The sequence below is a fragment of the Notothenia rossii genome (assembly GCF_949606895.1).
Source record: "Notothenia rossii genome assembly, chromosome: 7".
In the NCBI taxonomy this organism is placed as follows: domain Eukaryota; kingdom Metazoa; phylum Chordata; class Actinopteri; order Perciformes; family Nototheniidae; genus Notothenia; species Notothenia rossii.
In genome coordinates, this window is record NC_136905.1 from 53,539,167 (window position 1) to 53,551,659 (window position 12,493).

Consider the following 12,493-nt stretch of genomic DNA (forward strand, 5'->3'; position numbering starts at 1 on the left):
TCCTCACATGTGTAGTTGTTTCTTTTCCCAAGCATACATTGAACTTGCATACACAGAAAACATAAAAGCCAAGCTGTTTTTGACTGAAAGAGTTTAATGGTATCTTTAAAAGTGTACCATATCTGTAGCGACTAAAAGTATTATATGAAAGCAAAGCTGCAATAGGCAGTTGGGTCAATCAATATTTACTTACTGGTGTAGTGGGCCATCAACTGCTCTGTGTTGTTGTTTGTATTGAAGATACGCTATTTTCAGTGTCCAAACACTGAGACAGCCTTCTCTAAAGCCTGGGTGGCTAATAATGCACCTTGGTTTCTCGTCGGTGTCTTCTATCTGGCAGAGTCCTGCACGGGTCTGATTTTCAAGACCCGCTCCCGCCCCGCACCCGTGACGTGCAGTACCGAACCCGCCCCGCTACCCGCACATATTGCCAATTAGTTCCGCGACCCGACCCGCCGGCACAAGATCCGCAACCCGACCCGAACCCGCATATATATAAGCAGTGAAAACGTGTAATTATTAACACACGCAGTTGCATATTTGGCTCAAAAAGCCTGGGATGTTGTTTATTTTCTCCATCTAGGATGACACCAAAAGCCTCCCAGACGTTGGATTTCGCTCTTGAAGAAGAGTTATTGAAAATGGTGTATTCTCCGCTAGAGAGCTTCACCTCAGCCATTCAGAATGTGGTGCGCTCAGCAGCAGATAGATGCACTGCAGATTAGATTGCAGTTATGATTATGCTCGGTACCGCGGGGGAGAGGTCTGAGGATTTAAACATTAAACTCAATTATTATTGTTTAAATATATTTATTATGCAACACCCGCAACATCTTTGTTTTACCCAGAAGCGAACCCGGAAAAAAGCGTTTGAAAAAATACCACCCGCAAATCACCTTTTTTGCGGGTCACCCGTCGAGTACCCGCGGATACCCGACCCGATGCAGGACTCTGCTATCTGGTCAGTAGGTTGCAAACTGTCTATTTGTTCCATCACCTGCCAGATCTCTCTGCAGCATACACATTCATCTGCAGTGGGCATGCTTTCACAGCATTGACATGTACACCTGAATATTGTACATAAAATACAAAAAAAACAATATCTGCCGGACGTGTGAGGAACAGATGACAAATTAAGATCGACATTTAGTGCAGGTCAAATTAAATAAAACAGAATTTACCATTCAGTATTGCCGACTCGAGTCTCGCCGGCTGCGGAATCCGCTTCTCTTTCACAAGTTTCTGCCTCGTTGTTCGATTGCTGGGCAGGAGGCTCGTATAAGGCAAGATGCCTTGAAGTGAAAGGCTAGCTGGTTCACTCTCTACTTCTGTAACTGAATCCAGATAACCCACCGAATCTGAGCTTGAATGATCGCTGTCGCTGTATGAAGTTTTCGCGTTGCTTGCCATTTGGACTGATTTGATCAAATGGCAATGTTTGCCACGTGTGACGTCACCGCTCGTTCGGGAGTGATCGGGGGCGTACTCGGCAAACTTCGGAACCAACATCGTTTTTTAACGTATATGTCATTTAATTATGACCAACATTTGTATTTATTTTTATTCTGGTGATATCTAAACTACATGTTAAAAAACACCTGTGTTAGATGCATTACATGGCCTTTAATGGTCACACATGCAGAGCACACAGCACACAGTGACATGTGGCCTCTGCATTGAACCCATCGCAGTGGGCAGCTAGTGTACAACGCCTGGGGAGCAATGGGAGTGAAGGGGGATGTGTTCTTTGCCACTAGGCAGTGATGATGCCCAAATTATACACTTTACAGGGGTACACTCATTTTTTAAATAAATTGTTAAAAATACTTGAAGTCTGATTCCAATTATTTCCCCTAAACTTCTGCTTTCAGAGCTCGTTATCAACCAAGTTATGACTAAAACCAGTGTTGGGGAAATGTTTTCCGAGGCCCACACCTTGCGTTGACCGTTTATCAGTCTGTACTGCTCCTGTGCTCTCAGTGTTTTGTCTCCCTGCTCCTGCCTGTTGGCGTCAGCTGATAGAGGTGTTATGGTTCTGTCTTGTTATGCACAATGCTGATTCTTCTCTCTGAACTAGCTAAACACATGGGTCTGGGGTAGAGTTCTTCAGAATTGGTTTGGCATTCTACTGTGTCAATTCGTGGCACATCACGTCTTGTGAATTCTCCGGCTAAAGCTCCAAACAAACCATCAGTTTGCCACCAAAGTTCCTGCTCTGAGTTTCGTCTCCATTGCTTCCATCACAACCAATCGTAATTGAATGCAGAGGCATTTATGCATTAGGATTAAAAACAAATTGCAATGTTATTAGGTAGGGTATGTAGAAAACAAGAGCGAAAATGTAGACAGAAGTTTACACTGACTGTTAAATAAATATAGAAATAAATGTTCCTTATTTTGCAATGAAAGACAATAAAACAGGAACAGAATTGACATTTCTAGCTCTTCCTGTTTATTCTAATTTATGAATAATTTCCATACAATGTAACGTTTCCATATTAAAATTCATAGTGTGAAGCATGAGGATGACAACATGAGAGAAACCAAGTGTGAAGGTTTGAAGGTCCTCACATGGAAAATGAATCTGTACGGAGAAACGGACCTTATCTAACAAATACAGGGGTTATCAATGTGTGTTTGTACATGACAAAATTAGCGATACAAAAGACGACTGAAGTTGTTAACAGTAAACATTTATTGGGTTTTGCTGACATTGATTGGACATATAAATATGGTTGTGTCTAAAAAGCTGATCAGAAAAAGAAAGAGTCTACAGGTAAGGCCGAAGTAAGTCAACAGAAGGAGAAGTGAACAGTTCCATCATGAAGTGAAGTGATGAAGAGGAGGTCTGTTTATGTGACCTCCACCACCTGCCTCAGCTCCTCTATGAGGGGAGCCAACTCCTTCTCCAGACTCATGATGAGACCTGAGGACACAATGCACGTGCTTACTTCAGATTTAAGCATACATGTATTTGGGACTGTTTGTTCCTCCTGGTGAGGCTCAAGAAGCAGCCAAGTGTGATGAACAGAATGTATTATCTTATCAATCTGAATAAGGTTTATTGCCAGGCAGGCTGGCACATACAAGGAATTTGATTTGGTGTGTAATGGTGCATACATTTTATATTTTAAGTCTTCAGCTCAGTCCATGCTGTGGTGGACGCAAGTACGAATCTGGAATGCGGTTCCTTTAAGAATATAATAATACTACACTGATCAAAAAGTTATCTAAAAATGAAAAAAAAGTATTATGATTCTTAATCTGATCACTTTAAAAAGGCTGACACATGCTGACTTAAATGATCCCATTGTGTGTTCTATGTTCATCATTGTTTACAACATGTTGCTATCCCATTCTTTTCCTGGATTGTCAGAAAAAGTGATTCTAAATGGAAGATTTACAAGGTTTCTTCAGTTGCAGAGCTTAAACAATCTGAATGTTGGATGAACTTGTTGGAAATCCATGATCATTGATCATATATATGTGCTTGATTATTCTTGACTGATCCTTTGAAGACTTTGTACCTGTGTTGGCGTTGCTGGCGGCGATGAAGCTGATGACCAGCGGTAACCTGTTGAACTGCACAATCTGATCAACACAGAGGAAACACAAGTTAGGCTTGGGGTGTCAGTGCAGGATGTACAGTGTGTGTCAGCAAATAAAGCATCATGAAAACAAAGGTGTGTGAGCTGCTGGTGTGCAGGGTGCAGACAGAGCAGACACCTGGTAGGTGTTGTAGTAGCAGATGATGCTCTTGTTCTTGGACAGGCCCAGCTTGCTGCCCTGGTCTGTGGCCAGAGCGAAGGTGGACAGGAAGCCCGGCCTCAGAGCGTGCACCGGGGCGTTGTCATTGGCAACTGCAAGGACACAGAGGCTATGTTACCAACAACAACCAAGCAGCCAGACAGGCAACTGCTGCTCTCCCAGACCGCTGATCTAACCTACAACTCACTTTAAGTCAAACACACTCCCGACACAACGCTGACAGTCTCCTGCTGAATCCGCCTGATCCATTCAACAAATTGATAGGAAGGCTGTATAAAGAACGACATCAGGAAGGTACTGTATGTAGCTTAATGTTTTAGAACATAATATAAAATCTACACCATGCGACTTAACACAGAAGAGTTATATTGTATATTAGAAACAGCGCTTTACTTCAAGTGGACAGAAGCACGTCTTAATTAATAAGTGTAATGGGTCAGACAGGCCTATATGTATTTTGTTTCTTTAATGAAAAGGGTTTATTCTGTTTTATTTTATATGAGAATATGTAGGCTAGGGCTGGAGGAAATAATTTTTAGGCTTGCACAGTTTATATTAATTTTTTTGCATACTGCAATTCTGCCATTGAGGGGGCTCCGTTTTATCTGAAATAGCCTACTGTTCAGCGAAATATAAATCCACATGCCTTAATGATGTCATTCTTTTTATAGCCTTCCTATCAATTGTTTTCATTTTGAATTCCTCTGATCTGTCCGGGACAACAACATGTTCCTGGACACATTGACCAGCAGCTTTCTAGGTAAAGGCTGGTGTAGACTGTAGGATTGTTAGTTAGGAAACCAATATTCTATATTCCAACTAATAACAGATAACACTAAGGAGAGTATATACATGCCAAATATCACATGAGTGTTGCACTTTCACCAGGCCATTGCCATTGAGTGTTTATGGAACATTTACATAACTAGGACCATAGCAAGAAGCTGCCAGCAGACAGAGGAAGTCAGAAGTAGTACTGGATGCTGTTCTGAAAATGGCTCACACAGGAAATAAAAGAAACAGAAAGCAAATATTTTAGAAAGGGAGAGTTCTCTGGAGCAAAACCACAATATCATGGATAATTGAGGTTATCCTTTACTGTGGTTTGCAGTGGGGAAAATTAGAGGAGAGGAAAAAGAGTACACTCAATGATGAGAGTGGAAAGGTTCAGAAAGGTTTCTTACCTTTAATAACTGGGACTCCATCCCTGTCTGTCACCACCACAGCATGCAGACCTTCCACACTGAAGGAAAACACAGAGAAGATGTTACACATGACCCTACACAATACAGCCTTAAAGCTGGGCATTGGTTATACACACCTTTGCAGCTGTTTGTACAGGTATCTCTTCAAATCCTGTAAGAAACATGTGTTGGATGGAAAACAACAAGTTAGACACATGATAACAACAAGCTGCCTGTCAGTGTGACACAGTCAAAGATCCTTTACGTAAGCAACAGTATTAATACCACACTGTTAGAATATTCTGTTATCATTGAAAGTCCTGCATTGGAAATGTTAATTAAGTATAATTAACATTATTATCAGCAAAATGCTGTTTAAGTATTAAACTTAAAATGTACACAATGCAGAAAAATCTAAATTAAATGAAAAAATAACTCAAAATGTGTCAAATTAAAGAAAAAAATATATGTTTATGTCAATTTATCGACTAAGAAGTTGTTCTCTAAACTATTGGCTAGTTTAATTAATGACCAAATATCATACTTTGTGTTTTTCATGCAAAAATCTTTATTGTAAAGTAACAAGTCATTGATTTGTGTTTTCTTTAGATGTGTTTATATTTGTATTATGCTCCTTTTCCTATTAGTTTATTGGGAAATATCTGAAAGCCATGTTGTGTTGTGTGCATGTTCATTACAGTGAAGAGCCTGCAGCTGTAAACTGTGCTCTGGTTAACATAACAGAGTGCTACAGTGTGGAGCTACATGCTAACATTATGTTACACACACTCATATTTTACGCTACAATATGTTGTCACAATTTGCCCTCGCGCACTATATGTTGCCAACAAGTTGTAAGTTGCTATATCATATACAGTAAATGCGACATTTCGTTTTGATAAAAAACTCTATTAAAAAACATTCTGTTAGGTTTGTCCATCTCTGTGCTAGAGAAAGATTATGGGGCTAGCTAACTGGGAGAGGAGTGGACACACACACACACACACGCACACACAGCCGCGCGCACACACAAACACTCACATCAGCCATGATATGCAGAGCGGTCGGCAGCTGTGGGGAGAAACAAACTTCATTAGAGTTAAAGTTAGCTTCAGCGTCTGTTTATTTGACCGAACTGTATGAAGAAACAGACTACATTACAGTGATGTTAGCTTTACCGTCTGTCAATATAAGCTAACTGTATAAAGAATAAAGGCTCCATTAGAATTATCTGTCTCAGAATAAGTTAAATTAGGAGACTCAGGCTTAATTAGAGTAGCGTTAGCTTCACTATCTGTCAATATACGTCAACTGTAGGCAGAAACAAGCTTTGTTATATTAACGTTGTCTTCATTGTATGTTAATATAAGCTAAACTGGGAGACATAGGCTCTATTACAGTAACGTTAGCTTCACTTTCTGTTCATATGAATTTACTTTAGAAAGAAACAAACTCCTCGGTTAGGTGTTAGCTACTTAGCAAGATATCAGCCGATATTTATCTCTTAGGTTTGTTCCTATAATAATAAAGTTAAACTAGTGCCTATAGTTAGGTTGACATTTGCATGCAAAATTAATCTGAAATGCTATAACAAACTACACAAAATACAATATAAAACATGAAATGGGTTCACAAACCTTACACTCTTCACGAGAGGCACTACCACTAATCACATGACAGCTTGTTTTGTTTCCGGCTCTGAAAGAAGTGTTGAGGAGAGTCGCTGTTGCGTAACACGTGACCGCAAACTGCGCACTGCGCACTGCGCTGCTTTCTTCTTTGTCGGTATTAATGGCGGACTAAAAACAGCTTTAATTAAAGGTGTCTTCCGCAACCTACTGTACCGGAGTGTGCAACAGCATGAATTATTATCAACTTTCTCATTACATTTATTTCAAAAATCATGGATCATGGAATCGTGGATTTATATAAACAAAAAACATAATTCCGGATATGTTTGCTTTGAGCCTGAATTTAATGGACCAACTGGCCAGATGATCAAAATGCTTAGACTTTGTTCATGTATATGTTTAATTACTTTAACAATCTTATACAAATAATTCTTTAAAAAATCAAACCATCTAATGGATTTGTAATACTTTGCCGAGCCACTGAATCCTAGTCTTGTAAAAATGTTATGGTTATACAGTACCTTTCCAGCAATTCATGCCACTAAAATGGCAAATATGTTTGCATTATTTGTTTATTTAGGTATATAAAGTAACCCTTAACTCCTGTAGAAACAGAATAAAGAGGCGCTGAGCAGTTGTCACTTTCCTGGGACCAAATCCCAAAATAGCCCACTATTAATAGAATATTGGACCAGACTGGACTTCCCATGCTGTGAGCTCTGGAAACACGCTACTGTGAGGGAGACAGCTGCGTATTGCAAGCACAAAAAGGTGAGTTCTCTGAGAAGACAAAAGGTTTGATCATAAAAACTAATGTGCTATTAAACCACTCAAGTTCTCCATATGTCAGAATTAGACTTTGTTCAAGTCAAATAACATTGATATAAATTCGACCAGAGATTTAATGTGGAGGGAAAATTAGGTTGAATAGACATGTTGTATAGCTTTTGGACTTGTAAAGCACTGGTAATGCATCACAATGTAATAATAGCTGAGAAGAGCCATCATTCATTTATTAATAATAATTGTTAGCTTCACCTTTGCTTTTCCTGCTATGACAAACAATGTCTGATGTAAAAAGTTCCCATAATGTGATTACATTTTTGCAAATCAGAAAGTAAACATGTTTGGTACATGGTGGACAGATGTTTACCAGAGGAGACATTTCTGTGATGCTCATTTGTCCATTCCTAATCAGGAGCATTTCCAAAGAGTTGACACTGACAATAATAACAACAATGAGTAAAAAAGCCAGTCAGGCCGTGATGCAGCCAAGCTACGCTAAAGAAGGATACTTTATTTCTGTTAGTACTATGTGTGATTTTCTTGATATGATTTTGTTTGTCTGGTTAGCATGGGGGACTTCCAGCCCTTCGAGCAGGACTTCTACCAGTCAGGATACTACATCGATGACCAGGGTCACACTGTGGCCTACTATGAGACCCACAATTCTGCAGACCCTGATTATGACGACACGTACGTTTTTGACATTTTGAAGATAACCCTATATAGTGTGGTGTTGCGGTCTTCCGGTTCCCATACCTAAAAATCAACAGTTTTTTGAATGTGCTTTTGGTTAGGCGCCTGGAATAAGATCTGTGGTTTACACAAACTTAAAAGGTTTTCAGGTTTTGTTGTAGGACATAAAGTATGTCAGTAAATACTCCACTGGTCAATCAATCAATCAATCACTGTTTATTTATATAGCCCAATATCACAAATGTTAAATTTGTCTCAGTGGACTTCACAGTTTGTACAGAATATCAGTATGACATCACGACACCCTCTGTCCTTTGACCCTCACATCGTAAAACTTCCAGAGAAAACCCCACAGTTTAAAGGGAAACATGAGAGAAACCTCAGGGAGAGCAACAGAGGAGGGATCCCTCTCCCAGGACGGACAGACGTGCAATAGATGCCGTGTGTAAATTGAAAAGATAATATATTTCATGGTATAGGTAGACTGGTGAATTTAAAAACAAGGGTTACTAACAAGCAGCTAAATGAGACTTCTAAACACCACACCGAACATTAGCCGCCTTTAGCTTAACGGTGGTGAGACGAAGTCATGCAATCGGGATGTAGTTTGTTTATAACATAAAAGTTTCTCTGTTTACAGCTTTTATTCCTCTGATTGCATGTATAATTCAAAAATCATAAAGTGGTGTTACTATGTGGAGATAATCACAAAGAACAAAACGTCACGCATCATTTAAACATATGTTTGCCAAGGATATTTTTTCTGCAATGTTCTAAAATAAAATACGAAAATACCTCATCACTGCACCACTCAATGGAGCCTCTTACCAGGCATGTGTGTGAGGCATGACATTAGTTTCAGACCAACAGCACATTTAGCTGTTAGATATATTAAGTAACACGCTAAAGGGTCGTACGTACTATCCTTTGCAATGTCAATATGTTTCCATTCATAATACTATTGAAGGCCAGTGTCAGTCTGCTACACAATGCAAGCGCCATTTGTTTCACAATGCCCAAAGCGGACCCTCTCAGACACGCAGATATGGAATGTATAATTTGGCCCAAATGTAGCAACAAAAGATTCAACATTTGATCAGACCTCAAGGATACACAGGATAAAAGAAAAACTCTTGTTTGTATACAAGAAAACACCACAGGGCCGTTTGACAAACGTAGCACTCATTCTGAAAGTATTTCCAGAATCTTCAAATCATTTTCTTCTCATCATCTTGTCGAGAAAATACTCTGCATGAAGACAAAGGTATTTTTTAACCATTTCTTAAGTAGACACCGTTTGCTGATCCAAACTAAATAGTTCCTTGAAATGATCTCCTCGATACAATCTATATCTTTATCAAAAATAACAGGAATTATTTCAGAAAGATGTGAGGCCATTTTGGGCAGACATGTATGTAAACTGCGGGTTGATGGGTTGGCGGAGACATACGTCCTCGAGTCGGTAATTCTTGTTTCTTGTTGTCTTCAGTGGAGCTCTTGACCCCTCCATGGAGCAGCAGTACACTGGACAGTACTACCAACCTGAGATGACTTCTGGGGAGGGCACAGAAACATATTCGCCTGAAGAGGAACCGTCCCTTCTTGAGGGTAAAACGGATTGAATCAATAACGAGCCATGTTTTATTAGTTGGAATCTAGCAAATGTCTGTTCAAGGTTGGGTGCAAGATGCCAGGAAACAGCTGTAGAAACAACCAATTAGTGATTAGTAGTAATTGGGTGACCAGGGGCGGAATAAAAGTAGAAAGCTTTAGTATTCCATCTTTTGTTTTCCATTTCTGTTCCTTGTCTAGAACTTGGCATCAATTTCAACCACATCTGGCAGAAGACCCTGACGGTGTTGAACCCCTTTAAGCCTGCAGATGGCAGCATCATGAACGAGACTGATCTGACAGGTCCCGTCCTCTTCTGTGTGGCACTGGGGGTCACTTTAATGATGGTAAGCTGCTAGCATGGTACTACTGCCAAACTCAACCAAGTATATGCACATTACATATAACAAATGCCCATCTGTTTCCTTATTCTTATACATACAGGCAGGTAAAGCCCACTTTGGGTATGTGTACGGGCTCAGTGCCACAGCCTGCATTGGGATGTACGCCCTGCTGAGTCTCATGAGCTCCCTGACGGTGTCTTATGGCTGTGTGGCCAGCGTCCTGGGGTACTGCCTGCTGCCCATGGTGGGGATCTCTGCAGTCGCCGTCTTCTGCTCTTTAAAGTGAGTCCACTCACTGTGTGTTATAATACTGTTTTATGTGAGATTCATTGGATGATAAAAAAACAAAACAATTGTTGGTCATGGAAGGAGGTTGTAAAAGTGAAATCAGGAATTCTATTCATTAAGTTAGTGTGTCAACCAGCAAACCTGATGAAGTGCTCAACAACAGGATCTCTGAGGTGTTATGTTTTAAGGCCTGACACACCTACCCGATTTTGGGAGTCAGAGGCCGTCAGAGGCAGTCGGGCATTCACGGCGCCCTACTCAGGTTGGTGTGTCTCGCACCGTCGTTGCTTTACGGCACATTTTCACAGCTCCCGCGGCCAAAGAAAGTCGGCCAAATAAATCACTCTGATTGGCTGTTGCCTCTTTTGAATGACAAATACACACTACCGCTACCGGCTGGTAAGGACAGTTATTGCCACTCGTCGACTGAAGTCTTTGCGGTGTGTTCGTAGGCGGGCGGCGTAGGCGGGCGGCGTAGCCGACGAAGGCGACGTAGCGGACGTAAAAGTCGGGACGCCTTCGGTACGCGTTCTTTGGTCTCAGGTTGGTGCGACCTTTAGGTCTGTATGCACTCTGATGCGCTCACACACGCACGGACATACACAACCACTCAGAAGCGCCACATGTAGGCTATCAACAACAGCCTGCCCTGGCCTCAGACCACCAAAGCCTGACAACGACACAGCAAACTAAGAAGAGGATTACACCTGTTTCCTTGATGTTTGTCTCTGGGGAATGGGCCGGTAGGCCTACATGGACCGGTTGCTATAATATAGCTTTTGATCTTGGCGTCGGGGGTCTCAATAGCGCCATAGAGTCCCCTATCGGTTTGGGCCCTTGGGGGAACTGTTGAACCACCGCCGGGCACAGCCAAATCCAGCCTCTCTTCCTGGCTGGCTGGCTGGAGAAGAAGGTTGCACAGCCACGGATACAGCTTCACTTGTAGAGCTAGATGGCAATGATGGTGGTGAGGCAGGTGAGCTATCGTTAGCCTCCGGCTGCCGCTGCACGTCAACATTGCTAACGTTACGCTCGATTTCGAGGACGATATATGGCAAAAAACGGTCTAATTTTGTCAGTTTAGCTGTTACAACTCCTTGTTCTCTCTTGTCCTTTCTCTTTTGAGCGCCTATCTTGTGCTTTGGTTTGCTGTACATTATAAATGCAAGCTATTACATTTTTTATAATGCTGCCGAACTTGCTGCTGCTAGCTACAGTACAGTATAGGTTGTTTAAACGGTTCGCTCGTCACGCAAGGTATCACATGACATGAAAGGGAGCAAGGTCATTGGACAGACAAATTACAAATTAATTTAGGTTGCTTGGATACTTTGAAGACTGCGTGAACCGGTCAATGGCATTGGGGCCCATAAAAAATAAAATAAAAAAAGAATATTTAAAAAATATAAATCTTTTTTTTTTCCCATTCTTTTTTTTGTTGTTTTTTGCATGGGCCCCTTGCCGGCTCTGGGCCCTGATTGCACCGGCTGCACCGTCGATAGTTAGGCCACTGCGTGCTGTAAAGCAAGTTGTTGTGGGGTCCAAACTACATGTGTGACTTACAGTGGGAAAGAGACTTTTATTTAAATCATTGGGTTTTACACGTTGTAAAATCAGCAAATAGCTGTCAAACTTGCAGGATTCAGTGAGTTCAGGTAAGATTGGTTTTCAGTGAAACTGCTTCAGGCTGTCTGTCTGTTTCCACAGAGGGTTCCTGGGAACAGTTCTGGCCGTGCTTGGGATTTCTTGGTGTAGTCTCTCTGCCTCCAAGATCTTCATCTCCACCCTGGCTATGGAGGGCCAGCAGCTGTTGGTGGCGTACCCGTGTGCCCTGCTCTACGGGCTCTTTGCACTGCTCACTGTTTTCTAATATTCAACAGATTGAATCCAGAGAACATTCTTTAATAATAAGCAACAATCTTTTTTATTCGTGTGGACAAAGTAAAAGGAGTTTCAGCCCTTTGTATATGTGTATGAATATGTACTCGGGAGTATTCACAGTAAAGGGAATTGGGTGGATGATACCATAACACACACCTACTGTACATGGTTTTATTTCATCAACGTTTTTTTTATTATTTGAAGAAGCTATCCTTAATACTTTCATGGTAGATTTCTGAAACTAAAATAATACCAAAGTGACTTGTATGTTAATGATTCTGTTCAATAAATATTTATGTAGAAAGTG

The 12,493-nt window shown here is 41.0% G+C and overlaps 2 protein-coding genes across 2 annotated transcripts; one reads left to right on the forward strand and one right to left on the reverse strand.

The window, feature by feature from the left end:
- Positions 1-2,672: 2,672 nt before the first annotated feature.
- On the reverse strand, positions 2,673-6,706 carry lamtor3 (late endosomal/lysosomal adaptor, MAPK and MTOR activator 3). Its single transcript, XM_079693760.1, has 7 exons — positions 6,590-6,706; positions 5,994-6,023; positions 5,090-5,124; positions 4,953-5,011; positions 3,727-3,860; positions 3,528-3,591; positions 2,673-2,926 (listed from the first exon to the last, which is right to left on the reverse strand). The coding sequence occupies exons 2-7, from the start codon at positions 6,000-6,002 to the stop codon at positions 2,853-2,855; spliced, it is 375 nt and encodes a 124-aa protein (XP_079549886.1). The 5' UTR covers positions 6,003-6,023; positions 6,590-6,706; the 3' UTR covers positions 2,673-2,852.
- Positions 6,707-7,195: 489 nt separating this feature from the next.
- LOC307047044 (protein YIPF7-like) lies at positions 7,196-12,493 on the forward strand. The gene is made up of 6 exons (XM_079693758.1): positions 7,196-7,354; positions 7,937-8,059; positions 9,552-9,670; positions 9,875-10,020; positions 10,118-10,299; positions 12,013-12,493. The coding sequence occupies exons 2-6, from the start codon at positions 7,938-7,940 to the stop codon at positions 12,173-12,175; spliced, it is 732 nt and encodes a 243-aa protein (XP_079549884.1). The 5' UTR covers positions 7,196-7,354; position 7,937; the 3' UTR covers positions 12,176-12,493.